Genomic DNA, 16,353 nt, shown 5'->3' with positions numbered 1-16,353 from the left:
TGGCTGTCACTGTATTTCCTTGGTAGTTTCTGCATTGGCAGGGAGAGCTGGTTTGAACTTGCTGTGCTGTAAGCCACAGTGAGGTAGTGCTTGGCTTTCTGCTTCTGCTTGCTCAGCTTGTTGGGTTGTGATATTTTTTTATTTATTTGATTTAGGTTTTGTTTTTTTGGGGGTTTGGTTTTGGTTTTTTTTCTTGGTAGTCTGTGGGCTCTGCAGAACTGTGCAGGTCAATGAAACAGCTGTAAGCTTAAAATGTGTGGATCTATGAGAATTTTTTCTTGTACACAAAGGACCTGGTCCACAGTGCAAATCAGGCATTAACTCTTTTTACAAGCCAGAGCAGCTCCTGACAGCTCTGAGCATTGCAGAGATCTGAAGAGACAGCCTCTGTGGTGGGTCTCTTCTGTGTGTCTCTGGGTTTCCAGACTTCTGGGTGACTCACGGGGCAGTGGTAGGTAGCTGGCTTTGTGATAGGAACACTAAGCAAAAAAATTTTCCTTACCTTGGTCTTCCTTAAGTGACAAGGTGTAATGAATTCACAGGACTGTATTTCTTGACTCAGAAGTATCTTATTTTTCCCTTCTTCCCAAGTCTTCTCTGAACAGGCTCTTTGCAATATGTTTCTCTTGTGTGTGCTGTAGGCCAGCTTGGCTGCTGGACAAACAGCCTTAAGAAATGACAGGGGGAGAGAGAGACTTGAGACTTTTGTGCTGTCCTGCAGCCAGTAACAGATACCTCCATAAAGACACTTGATTAGTACTGCTTAAACAATCTGTATCTGTCATGGGTGTCTCCAATTCATGTCTTCCTTTATGTCAGATAGGACATGCCATCTACCTTGCTTATAGACGTGAAAGCTTTAGATAGCCACCCTGCTTTTAGGGTTAGAAATGGATCCATAAGTACAGCCCACAGCTGACAACCTCACGTTGCCACTGCTATGGTGATTTATTTGCAGGAGGAAAAGGGGGAATGATGCCTTGTATTCAGAGGAGTCAAGGACTTGTAGGAACCTTCTTTTCCCTCTCACAGCTTGGAGTAGCAGCAGTGGCATACCGACTGCAGCTTTACTGGCAATTGCAACACCACTGTAGATGTTTAACCCTGCTGCCCGTGTTTCTGGGGTGCTGTGGACTGAGGGCTTCCAGTAATAAGCAGAGAGAGGTCTATGAGAGCCTGGTCCCATGGGCAAGGGCTGCCTGTGCCAGGCAGAGCAGCTCCTGGTGAGCCTGGTGTGAGGTGAGGGTACGGCTGTGCCCAGAACAGACTTTTTTTTTTTTTTTTGATGGATAATGATTGGCAAGAACCGAGGTGACCAGGATAAAGCGGTACGGGGAGCTCAGGAATGTTTCTGCTCCATGAGCCTCTGTGGAGGGACCGACCTCTGCCCAGGGGCTCTGGTGAGCCCTTCCTCGATTGCTTCATCCGACGGGAGCGTTTCAGAGCGGGGCCGAGCGCTGTCCCCAGGCCGGGCTCATTTCCTCTCCTGTGAAAACCTGTACAGAGAACTGACCAATAAAGCGCTGAAGGAATAATGCCTCTCGCTCCTGCCTCTCTTTGTTTCCCCCACCTCCGCGGCCTCCTCCTCTTTTTCCTCCGCGGGCCTCGGGGATCTTCCCGGTCCCTCCTCGGGGCCGGCCCCACCGCTCCTCCCTCTCAGCGGGCAGGGCCTTAACCCGGAGCTCCACCGCCCTCCTTCCTCCCGCCGCCATCTTATCCTGTGCGGGGCGGGAGGCAGCGTGGAGCCAGCATGGTGGCGGCGGGAGTCCACCGGCCCGGGCCGCTGAAGCAGCAGAACAAGGCGCACAAGGGCGGAAAGCACAGTGGATCATCTCAGCGCCGCGCTGGAGGTGAGGCGGATCGGGCCGGGCCTGGGCTGGGTTCGCCACCGGGTTCCCAGCCTGACCGCTCTCTCTCCTCACAGGCCGCGTTCCCGTCAAGGCGCAGCCCCGCCGGCGGCTCCGCGATCTCAGCAGGGTGGACCGGCGGCACCAAGCGCTGCAGCTCCGCCGGCAGCGGAAGGAGGCGGTGAGAGCCCCCGGGGGGAGAGCGGGAGAGACAGACGGGTGTGTTCGTTTCGGGGGTGAATGGAGAGTGACCGGAGCTGTGGAGGGACCCGGTCTCGGAGCTGGGATGCTGTCTGGTTCACGCTCTGCTCTTGTGCCCGCAGGTGCTGGCGGAGAAGCGGAGCCTGGGCAGCCGGGACGGGCCCCCGCACCTGGTGGTTCTGGTACCGCTTCACAGCAGGGCTGCGGCCCACGACCCCCTCCGCTTGCTGCAGAGCCAGGACTCGGCTGTTGTCCATGTGGGTGAGGGCAGAGCCCGTGGCTTTGCGCTCCTCTGCCCCCGGCTCAAGCAGCGCTGGCGCTTCGTGACAGCACAGGCAGGTGAGGAGACGCCATTGTTGGTGTGGTTTTGGCTCTGCACCTCAAGCACTGTAAGTAATAGAAGTGTTTTGTGTGCACAGGGGACCTTCACGCTGTCCTGGACCTAGCAAAAGTTGCTGACTCCCTTCTGTTCATCCTGGATCCTACAGATGGCTGGGACAGTGCTGGGGAGCACTGCCTCTCCTGCCTCTTTGCACAGGGGCTCCCCAGTTATGGTAAGCGAGTGAGAAACATTAGGGCTTCTAGTGGGGTGTAAGTCGAGGAAGCATTTGATTATGAACTGATATCTGAGTGTTAATGCTTGGGAGAAGAGCTGTAAGAAGGTTTACTTTCTGATCCTGAACTCTCTTCTATGCACTTAGCTCTTGCTGTCCCAGGGTGCACTGACTTGCCACCTAAGAAGAGGATTGATGCCAAGAAGAAACTTACCAAAGCCATTGAGAAGCGCTTTCCTGAGGCTAAGCTGTTTCCTCTGAACACAGAGCAGGAATCCTCACTGCTGCTGAGGCATCTTGCCACCCAGAAGCAGAGGCATCTTGCTTTTCGGGACAGGAGGGCTCACCTGCTCGCCTATGCTGCTGAGTTTGTGCCTGGTCAGGAGAGTGACCTGGTTGGGACCTTGAAGGTGTCCGGCTTTGTCCAGGGACAGACCCTGGATGTGAACAGCCTGGTGCATATTGTGGGGCATGGAGACTTCCAGATGAGCCAGGTGGATGCACCCCCTGATCCCCTCTCTTTGAACCCTCGAGTTGTTAAAGGACAGAAGAGGAGTCAGGACATGGAGGTACAGGTGTGTGTGGGCAGGCAGGGCTTTGCTGGTCCTATTAAAACATGATGTTTCTAAACTTCCATCAGCAAAACATACCACTGGGAGTATATGGTTAAGAGGGGTAGAAGGAGTTATATCAAGAGAGCCAGTAGGGCTGTTTTCTGCCACTGAGCTCAGATTCCTTGCACGTGGCATGTACCAGATGTTACATTACAGCATAGTGAACGTGATACTGAAGGGAGTTTCACTTTAGACTGATTGCTAGCATGAGTTTTCTGCATTCACATTGGGGAACTGCTCCTGCCCTTCAGGATGGCTCTGTGAATGGCACTGATGAGATGGAGGAAGATGTTAAGGTCCTGATGAAAGCAGATCCAAGCAAGCAGGAGTCTTTGCAGTCAGAAGTGGTTCCTGATCCTATGGAAGGGGAGCAGACGTGGCCCACTGAAGAAGAATTGCAAGAAGCAGAAGGTGAGTAGCAGTGATACTTCTGTATCTTTTTCTCATCCCTGTTAAGAGTGTTGTTAGAAATCCTCTGTCATCAGGATGGCTGAGGGTGGCTGTGAGGGTCCCATCACCTGACTACTGAGCTGTGTGATTTGCCTGGCAGTTACCAGGGTTACATTTAATTGCCTTTTCTTGGACCTTGACAAATTATGTACTGGGAAACACAGGTCTAAAGCTGCTGTTGGCTTTCATGGTGTAAATGTTGCTGAAGTAAAGGAGAATTGTTCCTGTATGAACTATTGGCTGGAATCCTACAGATTGTCTGAAGGCAAACAGGAGGGTGGTGAAGGTTCCCAAAGGCACATCCAAGTACCAGGCTGCCTGGATTGTGGATGATGGAGAAGAAGGCAGTGAGAAAGATGATGATGAATATGATAACATCGATGATGATATGATGGAAGAGGCTGTTTCCCAGGTACATCCAAAAGCTGATGTTGCAGGTGATCTCCAAAGCACTACTACAAATCCTAGGACAATCCTGTCCTTCCAGCTTATTCCATGCAAAGGCACAACACAGAGATAGGAGTTGCCTGGGTTGCTATTGTTAAATCTTTCATGTGTATCATGTTGCTTCTTTGGCCTGTTAGATACTGAAATGAGGGACTTGTAGCTTGGGGCATAATTCCCACTCAGGGTTTGCAGTGCTGCATGGACATCAACAGGGCAGGTGTGTGATGGGCTTTGTGCTGTCCTCTGTGTCAGGAGGGGGAAAGCAGTGAGGAGGAAGAGGAACCTGCAGACGAGGAATGTGAGACCATGACCATTCCTGAGAGCTTGCGGGATGACCAATATGATGAGAAAGTGGAAGAAGATGAACAGATGCTGGAGAGATACAAACAAGAGAGAATGGATGAAATGTTTCCTGATGAGGTGGACACACCACGTGACGTACCTGCCAGAGTCCGGTAAGAAACGGGATACTGGGAGAGGAGCTGGAAGGTGCCGTTCTGTCTCCTTTGGTGAGACAGGGCAGGAAGCCGGTGATGTCTTAGCCGTGGTGTCTGAACCTGGCTGAAGGACTCTTCTGAAGATACATCCTTAGGCTCTGAGGCTTCCGGGAGAGGCACCAGCTTGGGGGGCACTGGGTGGGCCTGGGCAGCTCCCTGCAGCACAGAGAGCTGGGTCCTGACCTGGGAGAAGGAGGAGGATGGTAAAGCCCTGATGCAAGGGTGGTTTGTCTGGGGACTTGGATGATGTTTCTAGTCCTCCCTGCATTAAGAACTCCAAGAGGTGACGTTTGCTTTGTTCCCTTTAGCCTCTGAAGGTGTGAGTCCTTGAGGACCACAGAAGGTGCTGGCTGAACACCTCGACTGGTAAAATAGTTTTGCTTTTCTGTTATCTGTGCTTCAGGTTCCAGAAGTACAGGGGGCTGAAGAGCTTCCGGACTTCTCCATGGGACCCCAAAGAGAATCTCCCTAGGGACTATGCCAGGATTTTCCAATTCCAGGACTTCTCCCGAACCAGAAAGAATCTCTTCCGGCAAATTGAGAAAGATGAGATGGAAGGAGCTTTGGTAACTCCCTTTTCTCTTGTTGATCTCGTCCCCTTGTGTGTTCTTTTGCTTGTAGTAGGAAGAACTTGGCAGGGTGGTGGCTGAGTTCTCTGTTGAGAGAAGCATTCATGACTGATCCTCTCTTGGCAGGTTGGCTGGTATGTTACACTTCATGTCTGCAACGTCCCTGTCTCAGTGATGGAGAGCTTCAAAGAAGGGAAGCCCCTAGTCCTGTTCTCGCTGCTTCCCCATGAACAAAAGGTGAGTAGGTACAACCCTGCTGATATCTTGTAAGTGTGCAGTTCCTTCTCTGATTCCCTCAGGCCTGTAAGGTTTGAGAGGTTCTGGCTGCAGAGGGTTTGGGTTGAAATCTCCCTGCACCGTTTACATTACAAAGTAGAACCTTTCCTTCAGAGCAGGCTGAAGCTGCCAGGGCTGAGGTGTCTGCATTGGTGACATTGTCAAGGACGTTTGTCCCTGCTTCAGCATCCTATTGCTTTCTGCTCTGGCCATCATCACGTGCCAGCCCTGCTGCCAGCCCCTCACTGTGCTGCCTCTCCTGCAGATGTCAGTCTTGAATTTCCTGGTCCGTCGGCACCCGAGCAACAGCGACCCAGTGAAGGCAAAGGAGGAGCTGATCTTCCACTGCGGGTTCAGGCGCTTCCGAGCATCCCCCCTCTTCTCCCAGCACACCTCAGGTTTGTGGGGGACTGGCAGGGTGGGCACAGGAACATCAGGAGGTGAGGCTGGGGGTTTCTAAGGCAGGAAGCCTGTGATGTCTTAGCCGTGGTGTCTGAACCTGGCTGAAGGAATCTTCTGAAGACACATCCTTAGGCTCTGAGGCTTCCAGGGGAGGAAGTGTGGGGAATGGAAAGCCTTGGACAAGGTGGCTCACTGGTCCAGGCAAGGTGAAGGCAGGCTCCATGCAGTGAGCTGGTAGCTCAGAGGATCACCTTAATTCCCAGATACTTTGCCAGCAGAGGAGGGGTTTTTGTCACCTGTTTTCCTAAAGCTTAAAGCCTGTTTGCCACAGGAGAATGGGCTCAGTGGGTTTTCCCAGAGCTTTGAGGACTGCTGCAGGCCTTAACTTGATCATTGCTGTTCTGTCCTAGCTGATAAGCACAAGCTGGAGCGTTTCCTGCGCCTGGATGCTGCCCTGGTGGTGACTGTTTATGCTCCCATCACCTTCCCTCCAGCCTCAGTGCTGCTTTTTAAACAGAGAAGTAATGGTAAGTTGTTAGGTGCTGAGGAAGTGGTGGCTGAGAAGCAGATGTTGGCTGCCCATTCCCATACCCCACTTAAAGAGACATCTTTCCAGAAAGTATGACTTGAAAAAGTCATTTCCCTTCACGCTATTAGAGCAGATGAATGCATTTCCATCCTTGGTCTGTCCCTGCTGTGGAGTTGCTCTGGGCCCAGAAACATTTGGGGAAAGGGGTGTTGGAGGCACCTCCTGGTAGTGACTCTGCCTTGCAGGAATGCACGACCTCATTGCCACGGGCTCTCTGCTTTCTGTCGACCCGGACAGAATCGTCATCAAGCGGTTGGTGCTCAGTGGTCATCCTTTCAAGATCTTCACCAAGATGGCTGTGGTGCGGTACATGTTCTTCAACAGAGGTATAGCCTGTCTGGGTGTGGGATGTGAAGCAACTCATTTGGGGCTATTTCTTACCTGCCTTTCATGTTTTTGATCTCCAGAGGATGTGATGTGGTTTAAGCCAGTGGAGCTGAGGACGAAGTGGGGTCGTAGAGGACATATCAAGGAGCCACTAGGTAGGTTTGGTTCCATGTTTATCTCTGTGATGCTGGGCTTGATGTAGTCTTCCTGGGCAGGAGAGACAGCTAATTGCTGCTTCTGCTCTCTGCCTAGGGACCCATGGTCACATGAAATGCCACTTTGATGGACAGCTGAAGTCTCAGGACACAGTGCTGCTGAACCTCTACAAGCGAGTTTTTCCTAAATGGACTTATGACCCCCACGTTCCAGAGCCCGTGCCCTGGGTGAGGAGTGAGAGCACACTGCCCGTGCAGGAAGTGGAAATGGAATAGGCCTTTGCAGTTTGTGCCTTAGCTCCCTGGATGCTGTTTCTCAGCTTCTGCACAGTCAGGTGCACCAGTCTGCACTGGTGTCTTGGACCTACTACTGCTGAGCTCTGTACAGGGGCGGCTGTCTCACCAGCTGCTGCTCAGGTACCAGCTATAGCTATTTATTTTAATGGAAAATGTTTTAAAAAAACATGTAAGTGCCTGTGTCTTCGTGGTGGCTGGCTGTGGAAGCTATGCACCCCTTCTCTTGTGAACCCAGTGGTTCAGTGGGGCTGTTGTCTTTCCCTTATGCTCTGCCACAATGATGGCTCCAGGGCCTTTTCTGTTCTGAGGACAGGAGTTTGTTGGAGATTTTTGTTGATGCTGAGAAAGGCAAGGTGGGGAGAAAGGTAGCAGATGGGGAGAGTGACTTGAGTACAGCTCACTGGAGGCCTGTCCCAGAGCAGGGCAGCTGAGGAGGGAAGAACAGGCAGCACTTTGTTTCCAAACCACCCCCATAGTGACTCTCTGCTTTGGAAATAAGCAACTGCTGTAGATACCAGTGCCAGCTTCCCTTACCCCTCCACAAAAACTTCAAAACTTTGGGGTTTGATAATTTATTTTTCAGTAGTGCATGAACCAGACTGTACAAATGCAGAGTGAGGTTTCCTGCTGCTTGGGACATGGCTCCATTCTCATTCCACTTTCCCAGGGAGGTCTGTGAGCCAGGTCAGGGAACTCAGGTCCACATTTCCCCCACACAGCACGACACAAACATTCTCCACATCCCGGGGGACTGCCCGGAACTGCTCCGAGAGCACAGCTGCCACTCCCACACCCGCTGTTGGCTCAATCAGCAACTTCATCCTTTCCCACACCAGCCGTGTGGCTTGCTGTCAGGACAGGCAGCAGCTGTCACCCCAGCAGCCAGCAGAGGCTGCTCCAGGGCTGGTGGGGAGGGCACTGCCTGTGCTCAGTGCTCTGGGAAGGGAGAGCAGAGCTTCTGCCAGCCCTTCCCAGGTGGAGACAGTGTTGGGTGTTGCATGGTTGCAGTGGTGTGCAGGGGAGAGCAGAGGGGTAAGAGGAGAGGGGCAGAGCATGGATGGAGGCAGGAAAACAGGGAGTGTTTACCTTGATTTCTTCCTCTGAGACTGTCAGGACCTCATCAACCAAATCCCTGATGATGGGCCATGTGTTTGGTCCAATGCTGGTTTTAACTGCATCTGCAATGGTGTCTGGTGGGTGTGGGTTGGGGGTCAGCTCCCCTTTTACCTTGGACTGATAACAGTCATCTGCATTGCGTGGCTCAGCAGCAAACACTTTCACATCTGGTCTCAAAGCCTGCAAAGAGCAGGAGGAGCTGCTTGGTTTAGGCTGATGTGCAGACCCCTGTCATCCAGAGGTTTCCAGAGGAGGGTCTTTCTGTTTTTAAAGAGAAAAGCTGCTGCCTGACTTTGGGAGCCCTGTCCTTCCCATGGGGAGATGCAGCCACCTCTTCCTGCAGGAGCTGCTGCCTACCTTGATGGCAACTGCGATTCCTGCAACCATTCCTCCACCTCCAACAGGAACCACCACTGCATTTACGTCAGGTACCTGGGCAGAGAGGAAGCGTTGAGTGCTTCTGGCACCTTAGGAACCCCCTTTATGCTTCTCCCCTGTCTGTGAGGAGCAAAACCCTAGGTCAGGTCCGGATCCTTTGTTTCCCTCACCTGCTCCAGCACCTCCAGAGCAATAGTGCCCTGCCCTGCGATCACTGCTGGCTCCTGGTTGGGGTGCACCATGACTCCTCCTGTCTCCTGGACTACACGAGCTGCTGTCTCTGCTCTGGACTAAGAGAGCAGACAGTCACCTCGGTCCAGTTGGGCCGTGTCCCTGGTTGGTCTCCCTGTGTCTCACCTTGTCACTGGGCTCGCATGGCACCAGTGTGGCACCGTAGGCACGGATGGCAGCTTGCTTACAGTCTGGGGCTGTCCAAGGCACCACGATGTAGGCTGGAATCCCTGTGTGATGAAAAGGGAGGCAAATCCAACAGCCAGAAAGCCACTAGCAGACAGTGCTGCAGGAGCGAGGTGTGTGCAGCCTTGTTCAGGAGAGAGACACCCAGCTTTATCACCAAGTTCTGCCCAGGAACCAGCTCAGCATTGACCCCCAGGCCTGTTCCTGCTGCACCACAGCTGTTTGGGATGGAGCTGGAGGTTGGGGTACACGTTACCTTCTGCCTGTGCGGCACAGGCAAGCGCCTGGCCATGATTCCCACTGCTGTGTGTCACAACGGCGCGGGGCAGCTCCCCTCCAGTGTTTTTGCTGTCCTCAACAAGACTCCTGATGGCATTCAGGGCACCACGGATCTGGAAGGAGAGCCCAGCCCCCTCAGTGCCGCTGCCTCGGAGCTGGTGAGCTGGGCCGTGTCAGCAGGTAGGAAGGGCTACAGGATTATGGAATGTTTTTTGTTGGAAATGATCTTAAAGACCATCCAGTCCCTTCCTGCCATGGGCAGGGACACTTCCCATTAGACAGGTTGCTTCAAATCATATCCAATATGGCCTTAATATGGCCAGGGCTGAGGCAACTACAGCTCTGGGCAACCTCCACCAGTGTCTTGTGCTCTCACAGGAAAGAATTTCTTCCTGAGATCCCATTTAAATCTCCCCTCTTTCAGCTTGAAACCATTCCCCCTTCTCTCATCCCCTGCCTGTGCCAAAAGTTCCTCCCCAGTTTTCTTGGAGCCCCTGTGGATACTGTAGTGTGCTCTGAGCTCTCCCGGGAGCCTTCTCCTTTCCAGCCTGCACCAAACCCCCAGCTCTCTCATCCTGCCCGTAGAGCAGAGCTGCTCCAGCCCTTCCATCATCCCCATGGCCCCTGGATTGGCTCCAGCAGCTCCGTGTCTCTGTGATGGGGTCCCCTGAGCTGTCCTTCCTTGCAGCCTCCCTAGTGCCATGGGGCTCCTACGCGGGGTGCCAGGATCCCCGCCTCTCCGAGGGCTGCTGGAAAGCGAGTTTGTGAACCTCACGAAGCCTCCTCTGCCCCGGGGGCCACGGGCACCGCCGCCCCCCGCACCTTGAACGACCCGGTTTTCTGGAAGAGCTCGCATTTGAAGAAGAGCCGTCTGCCAGCCAGGCGGTCTAGGCCCGCGCTAGTGAGCACCGGGGTGAAGTGGAGCCGGCCCTGCAGCCGTCCCGCAGCTTCCCGGACATGGACCAGACCGGGTCTGGACGGCCCGGCCATGTTCTGGGCGTCCCCGCCTCCCGGGCCAGGTGCACATGCGCGGGGCGGGTTATTTGTCCTTGCGCGGCCGCCGTCCGCCCGCCCGCCCCGCCTCCGGCGCAGGGAAGATGGCGGAGGGGCTGGAGCGCGTCCGCGTCTCGGCCGCCGAGCTGCGGGACATGGTGGCGGCGCAGGCCCGCGGCGGAGGAGGTGAGAGGGTGGCGGGGGGGTGGGAGCGAGCCGGGAACCGCTGCTCGGGCCTCCCGTCAGCCCCGGCCTTTCGGCCGCACCATCCGGCTGAGGTAGGAGTAGGGGCATGGCCGCCGCCCCGCCGGGCCCGCGTCGCCCCGGAGACAGTTGTCACCGGGCTGAGGGAACGAACGCGCTGAGAACCGCGGCTTCGGGGTGGTTGTGGCATGGTTGGGGTGGCTTGGACCTGCGGTCAGGTCCGTCTCTGTCTCCTCGGGACCGTTCAGTTCCCTCCAAGGCCCAGCTCCGGTACCGGCGCGAGGTTCGGTGTTGCCGCGTACTGACAGGAGCGAAAAGTTGCGGGGATGCGACGCGTAACAGGTCGGGTTGGGCGGAAAGCTTAATTATGTCTCATCCGGGCTGTGTTTTCTGACGAATCTTTGTGTAAATACGGAGAGGAGAGAAAGGTTCCTGAGCGAGGGGGGGAGATGAATCTTGGACTCGAACGGACCTGTTGGCTGGACAGGGGGTGGAGAAGGCAGCGGCTGCTGGGTCCCAGAACACTGAAACTTCGTGCCCGGTTCTCCCATGTGAGCGTTCAAGTCTTGTGTTGTGCTCTCTGTCTCTTTCTCGGATTGTTCGTGCTCTGAGGCAAAGCTGGTTCTGTGTTCTGTAAGTGAGTCAGGTCGAGGATTTGGTCAGCTTTGTTGTACTTTCTCATTTCCTCCTCTTTGCTCTGTGATTTCCTGTAAACCTTGACAGAGGATTTCACATCTGTTCACTTGGACCTGCCCTGAGGGTAGAGGGCTCTTTGCCTTCACTTGTTTCCTGGTGACTATTTGTCACAATATTTGTTTTGTTCTTGCCTGGTTTGTGGTGGGGATAACTTTCTTCTTTCCCTTTTTTCCCAGAAGACATGAAGGAAGTGAAGGAGCCGAGGCACCGCAAAGACAACAGGCGCCCAGACCAGGAGATTTACAAGCCTGGTCTCTCCCGACTGAGGAACAAACTTGTGTCACCAAGACATGAGGTCTCAGAGAAGGAGAGGAGCAGAGCTGAGGAGAGTGCCAGTGAAAAGGGCCCTTCAGGAGGAGCACCTCCAGTCACTGATGATTTCAGCAAAGCTGATGTCCCCAGACAGAATGGTCCTTCACAGGAAGCTGAAGAGATGGAGACTAAAGGTGGTCTTCACAGCCCGGAGAACTCATCCAGCCAGCCTGCTCCAGATGAGTGGTGTTCCAAGACTACCAGGAGAAGCAAGAAGCCAGACCAGCAGATCTACCAGCCTGGGAAACGCCTGCATTCAGCTGCTAGAGAACCACCCATGTGGTCAGCTACTGAGGAACTTACCAGTAAGATGGAGCAACTGAAAGTGGAGAACGATGAAGAGACTGAGAAAGGGGCTGGAAAAGACAATAACAGGAAAACCAAACCAAGCAAGGAGGAGAGAGGGGCAACCCAGGCAGGGGAAGGACTGAAAGCCACAAGGGGAGAAAAAGGAAGGCGAATGGAGCGAAGTGACAGGTTAAGGAGGACAGGAGAGGAGGTGGTTCTGGGGAAGCTGAGCTCCACAAAGCGGTATTCCCGCTCTGACAAGCGGCGAAGCCGGTACCGAACCTGCAGCACCAGTTCAGCTGGGAGCAACAACAGCGTCGACGGAGCCCCCCTGGTGGACGGGGTGGAGAGGCGGCAGGAACGTGCCAGGGAAAGAATTCGTCCTAGGAAGCAGCTCTCTGCCTCCTCCACTGACTCCATGGACGATGACAGAATCGATGAGGCAGAAGCGTATGTCTCCAGCAGGAATTTAGACAGGAAAAGGCGTTCAGAGCAGGGCCGAGCTTCTAGGAGTGAAAGCGAGTGGAGCAGCAATGGCAGGGAAGTCAAGGGACACATTCGAGTCACATTTGACAGCAGAACTATGAACAGGGATATCAGTCTGGCAGACACGGATAAAAAAAAGCCCCTTAAGGCGTTTGTTAATTGCAATGACTCAGAGGCTTCGGAGGAGGCGAGGAGCAGAAGCAGGGAGCCCCAAGGGAGGGGCCGTGGGATTCTGTTCCTGCCTGCCAACACAGACCTCTCTGCCAGCACTGCGGGTTCCCCTGAACCCAGTCACCCTGGGCCCAGGCTTCTGCTTGGTGGAGTTGGGAGTAAAGGCCCCCGTAGCCGGGGCCGAGGTGGCACTGCTCGCAGGCTGTGGGACCCCAACAACCCGGACCAAAAACCCGCCCTGAAAAGCCAGACTGCTCAGCTTCATTTCCTTGACACGGATGATGAAGTGAGCCCCACCTCCTGGGGGGAAGCCCGCCAGGCCCAAACGTCCTACTATAAGTTCCAAAACTCTGACAACCCCTACTACTACCCCCGGGCTCCTGGCCAAGCCTCCCAGTATCCCTATGGTGGGTACTCCCTGCAGTATCCCATGGGTCCAACCAATGGTGTGTACCCAGGAGCCTATTACCCTGGGTACCCTGGGCAGGTGGGGCAGTACATGTGCGGCCCACTCCCTCCTACTCCTTTGAGTCCTGAAATGGAGCAGCAGATGAGGAACATGCAACAGCAGGAGCTCAGCAGACTCCTCCGTGAGGCTGGGAACCAGGAGCAGCAGCTCAGCAATCTGCTTTCCAGAGACCGTATCAGCCCAGAGGGGCTGGAGAAGATGGCCCAGCTGAGGTTTGTGGCTGTGCTGTAGAGGGTGTGTGTGACAGAGCTGTTTCCAGGGTGAACTACCAGAGCTGTTATCCAGAGAATGGTGTCTCCCTGGGGATCTTGTAGATTGGAAGCACCAATATCTCAGAGACTGGGAGATGGGTCTCTGGCTTGTTAGCTTTTGATGTACTGGGGTTGTTTGTCGTGTGCCAGTGGTGTGTGGGTGTTGGAAGGAAGCTGTGGGTGAAGAAATCGTTTGCCTGGGCTGGGAGCTGAACTGTGTCTTCTTTTGGTTGTGGAATGTCTTGCCCATGGAGGAGCAGGGCAAGCACCCTCTGCAGCTATTGGGTTATTCTTGCTGTAGCTGATCTCTCTCAGTTCCAGTGCTCTCGCATCCTTTCAGTATTTGTTGGTGGACTTTTGCTTTTGTACCTGTGTAGTGTTATCTCCTGTCTCATTTGCATTGTGGGCTTCAGGGGTGGGGACTGTCAGCTCATATGTGTGAAGAATTATGTGGGTTCCTGACGCAGTGTGACAGTGACAGCACCTTTCCAGAACCAAGTTGTGCTCTTGACGCTGCTCAGTCCTGTGACACGTGGCAGCCTGGTGACTCCAGCTGGTGTGAGGAAAGTGACACTGGTGCTCTGGAGGGTAGTTACCATGGCTTGGAACAAGTGTCTACTTGGCATCTTTCACATTTTCTTGTCACCTTGGTGGCTCTAGGACTTCTCTGGAGGCTTATTTTCAGAGCTGGCTTACAGCAAACCCAGCAGGTGAGCTCATTTCAGGGCTTGTTCTGCGTTTTAGGGATTTGTGCTATAGACCACAGGGTGGGATATGCTGTGCTTGAAGCGGCACTGGAGGTTTCAGGTCTTCCTCAAGGTGGAGAGGTCACCCAGAGCTGTTGTCTGAAGGGAGAGGAAAGACTGCACAGTGTTGCTGTGGCCTGTGTGAAGCCCACCCTGCACTGGGAGCCCAGGCACAGGTTGGCCCTGTCCCTGCCAGCAGTGTTAATCCACCTTGGTGTGTCTGAGTGCGTGCTGCTAGCCTGGGGAGCTGAGCTCTTGGATGCAAGTGCTGCCTCTCAGGTGTCCATCTGCAGAAACGTCTTTTTTTCAGTTCTCTTGGTGTTTGTGCTGTCCAGACGTGTGTGGGGTGGGGCAGCAGGACCATACTCTGCACTGTGCACAGGAGCCCCCTGGCACTCATCTCTTGCTCTTGTTTGGCGTTTCCAGGCATTGCCACCTGGCTCCACTCCAGGCTTTGCCAGCCACACTCTGTACTGTGTTGTACTCCAAGTATTGTAAGGAGTAAAGCTGCCAAGGCAGGAACAGCTGAGAATCCTGAAAACTTGCCCCACGTATTGCAGAGCTGTTTCTAGCCTGCAACTGTTCCATTAAATTGGAGTAATAGAATCCCGGACTGGTTTGGGGTGGAAAAGACCTTAAAGGTCATCTAGTCCAAACCTTCTGACATGGGCAGGGACACTTCTCACTAGACCAGGTTGCTCCAAGCCCCATCCAATGTGACCTTGAACACTTCCAGGGATGGGGCAGGCACAGGTTCTTGGGGATTCTGGGCCAGGGTCCTGCCACTCTCACAGGAAAGAATTTCTTTGTAGTGTCTAACCTGAATCTCCCTTCTTAGCTTGAAACTGTTCCCCCTCATCTCATTACTCCATGCCCTTGTAAAAAGTGTCTTCCCAGCTTTCCTGTTGCCCCTTCAGGTACTGAAAGGTGCTCTAAGGTCTCCCTGGAGCCTTCACTCCTCCAAGCTAAATTGAGGGGAGGAATTCTGCTCTTGTGTCCTGGCAAGGCTATAGGGAGCTGGTGAGCGGAATGTGATTTCTGGAACTCAGAGGCTTTATTTCCTTCAGGTGTGACATTGCCATTTTTCAGGAACCAGGGTCTCTGTTTGCTCTGTACTTTGGTTAGATGGAAGGGAGGAGGGGATAATTTTTAATGCCAAGGCTTCTGCCCCTTCTTTGTGTGTTCCTGGCCCGCAGTAGGCAGACTTCATGCTCAGAAGGAGCAGAGTCTGGCAGTGCGTGCTTTCTTCTGCATTGGTACCAGGAGACACTTGATCTGTGCTGTTCCCAGTTTCAGAGCCATAGCAGAGCTATGCAAAAGGGTGATGCTCTTTTCAGATTTGCCTCCTGAAACAGGGAATGGGGTTTGGTTGCAACAGCTCCCATCTGCTTCTGGGATGTGCGTGGAAACATCGATTTGCAGCAGTGTGTGAGCTGCTGACATCTCGTGTTGTCTGGATGAAGAGCAGCAGGTGGCTCAGAATGTTGTCCCCTCAGCTCTGGGCAGTTGCTGTTGTGTTCACCACTGATTGTGTCCTGCTGCAGGGTGGAGATGCTGCAGCTGTATGAACGGTGCATCCTGATGGATATCGAGTTTTCTGATACCCAAAACGTGGACCAGCTGCTGTGGAAGAATGCCTTTTACCAGGTGATTGAGAAATTCCGGCAGCTCCTCAAGGACCCTCAGGGGGAAAATGCCCAAGAGATTCGGAACAGACTGCTCCAGCTTCTAGATGAGGTAGGAAGAGAAAAACATTCCCAAACTCCACTAAATGTTTGGGTGGGATTCGCTGATGTTCACAATGAGATGAGGTTAGCTGGGCAGCCAACCTTCTTGTTCCTGCTCCTATCTCTGTGTGCCTTAGGCTATCCATGTGCCAGGAGAATGCTCAGACAGGTTATGATCTTAGTGTGGCACGTATAATTCTGTGTGGACATTTGTTATAATTGAAACCAGGCTTATTTTGGTGTGTCTTAGGATACTGAGAAATTGATTTGAACCAAAATGAAATTAACATCCTGAAGTGGATATAAACAGAAGTATTTCTGAAGGTGTATGGGCCATCTTTATCAAATAACATGCTTGAAAGTTATTCCATTAAACAGTGCAGCTCTTTGTGGAAAGTAGGCTGACAGATATAAGAGGATCTATTTTGTAGAGTTTTTGTAGAATTCCCCTTTTTGTAGAATTTGCTTTTGTGGGAAGCAACTGCTGGAGGGCTTCAGTCCAACCTCCTGCTCAGAGCAGAACTCAAACAAAATCAGGTCAATCTTGATTTTTGTCTAGCTAAGTCTTGAAAAGCTCCAAGGCTGGAGATTCCCT

At 53.4% G+C, this 16,353-nt stretch overlaps 3 protein-coding genes and 2 non-coding genes across 9 annotated transcripts in view; 4 read left to right on the top strand and 1 right to left on the bottom strand.

The window, feature by feature from the left end:
* The first annotated feature begins 1,681 nt into the window (after positions 1 to 1,681).
* On the top strand, positions 1,682 to 7,385 carry TSR1 (TSR1 ribosome maturation factor). 2 transcript variants are annotated; one of them, XM_030462296.1, is made up of 15 exons: positions 1,682 to 1,850; positions 1,925 to 2,028; positions 2,171 to 2,387; positions 2,468 to 2,602; positions 2,750 to 3,171; positions 3,468 to 3,627; positions 3,921 to 4,078; positions 4,366 to 4,568; positions 5,014 to 5,176; positions 5,306 to 5,416; positions 5,721 to 5,853; positions 6,268 to 6,384; positions 6,632 to 6,772; positions 6,854 to 6,928; positions 7,026 to 7,385. In XM_030462296.1, the coding sequence occupies exons 1-15, from the start codon at positions 1,751 to 1,753 to the stop codon at positions 7,202 to 7,204; spliced, it is 2,418 nt and encodes an 805-aa protein (XP_030318156.1). In that variant the 5' UTR covers positions 1,682 to 1,750; the 3' UTR covers positions 7,205 to 7,385. The 2 variants fall into 2 exon arrangements, with proteins under 2 accessions (XP_030318156.1, XP_030318155.1); XM_030462295.1 differs by having other exon boundaries at positions 2,750 to 3,177.
* On the top strand, positions 4,633 to 4,725 carry LOC115599407. The gene has a single exon (XR_003988385.1). It is a non-coding gene; the product is annotated as a small nucleolar RNA SNORD91 family (small nucleolar RNA).
* Positions 5,917 to 6,009, top strand: LOC115599408. The gene has a single exon (XR_003988386.1). It is a non-coding gene; the product is annotated as a small nucleolar RNA SNORD91 family (small nucleolar RNA).
* Positions 7,386 to 7,781: 396 nt separating the features above from the next.
* SRR (serine racemase) lies at positions 7,782 to 10,427 on the bottom strand. Of its 2 annotated transcripts, XM_030462268.1 has the most exons (7): positions 10,238 to 10,427; positions 9,393 to 9,528; positions 9,077 to 9,180; positions 8,890 to 9,009; positions 8,699 to 8,773; positions 8,312 to 8,521; positions 7,782 to 8,073 (listed from the first exon to the last, which is right to left on the bottom strand). In XM_030462268.1, the coding sequence occupies exons 1-7, from the start codon at positions 10,403 to 10,405 to the stop codon at positions 7,876 to 7,878; spliced, it is 1,011 nt and encodes a 336-aa protein (XP_030318128.1). In that variant the 5' UTR covers positions 10,406 to 10,427; the 3' UTR covers positions 7,782 to 7,875. The 2 variants fall into 2 exon arrangements, with proteins under 2 accessions (XP_030318128.1, XP_030318129.1); XM_030462269.1 differs by lacking the exon at positions 10,238 to 10,427 and having other exon boundaries at positions 7,790 to 8,073; positions 8,890 to 9,004; positions 9,393 to 9,522.
* A 19-nt stretch (positions 10,428 to 10,446) lies between these two features.
* Positions 10,447 to 16,353, top strand: part of SMG6 (SMG6 nonsense mediated mRNA decay factor) — a 110,628-nt gene continuing 104,721 nt past the window's right edge. The window contains exons 1-3 of one of the 3 annotated variants that reach the window (XM_030462262.1): positions 10,447 to 10,594; positions 11,485 to 13,246; positions 15,576 to 15,768. In XM_030462262.1, coding sequence (XP_030318122.1) covers positions 10,513 to 10,594; positions 11,485 to 13,246; positions 15,576 to 15,768 — 2,037 coding nt within the window. In that variant the 5' untranslated portion in view covers positions 10,447 to 10,512. Of the gene's footprint in view, positions 10,595 to 11,484; positions 13,247 to 15,575; positions 15,769 to 16,353 lie in introns of those variants that run through there. The other 2 variants (XM_030462263.1, XM_030462264.1) reach the window with 2 other exon arrangements.

The sequence above is a fragment of the Calypte anna genome, chromosome 19 (genome assembly GCF_003957555.1).
Source record: "Calypte anna isolate BGI_N300 chromosome 19, bCalAnn1_v1.p, whole genome shotgun sequence".
In the NCBI taxonomy this organism is placed as follows: domain Eukaryota; kingdom Metazoa; phylum Chordata; class Aves; order Apodiformes; family Trochilidae; genus Calypte; species Calypte anna.
The sequence above is the reverse complement of the archived record's forward strand: the minus strand, read 5'-3'. Positions and strand labels throughout refer to the sequence as shown.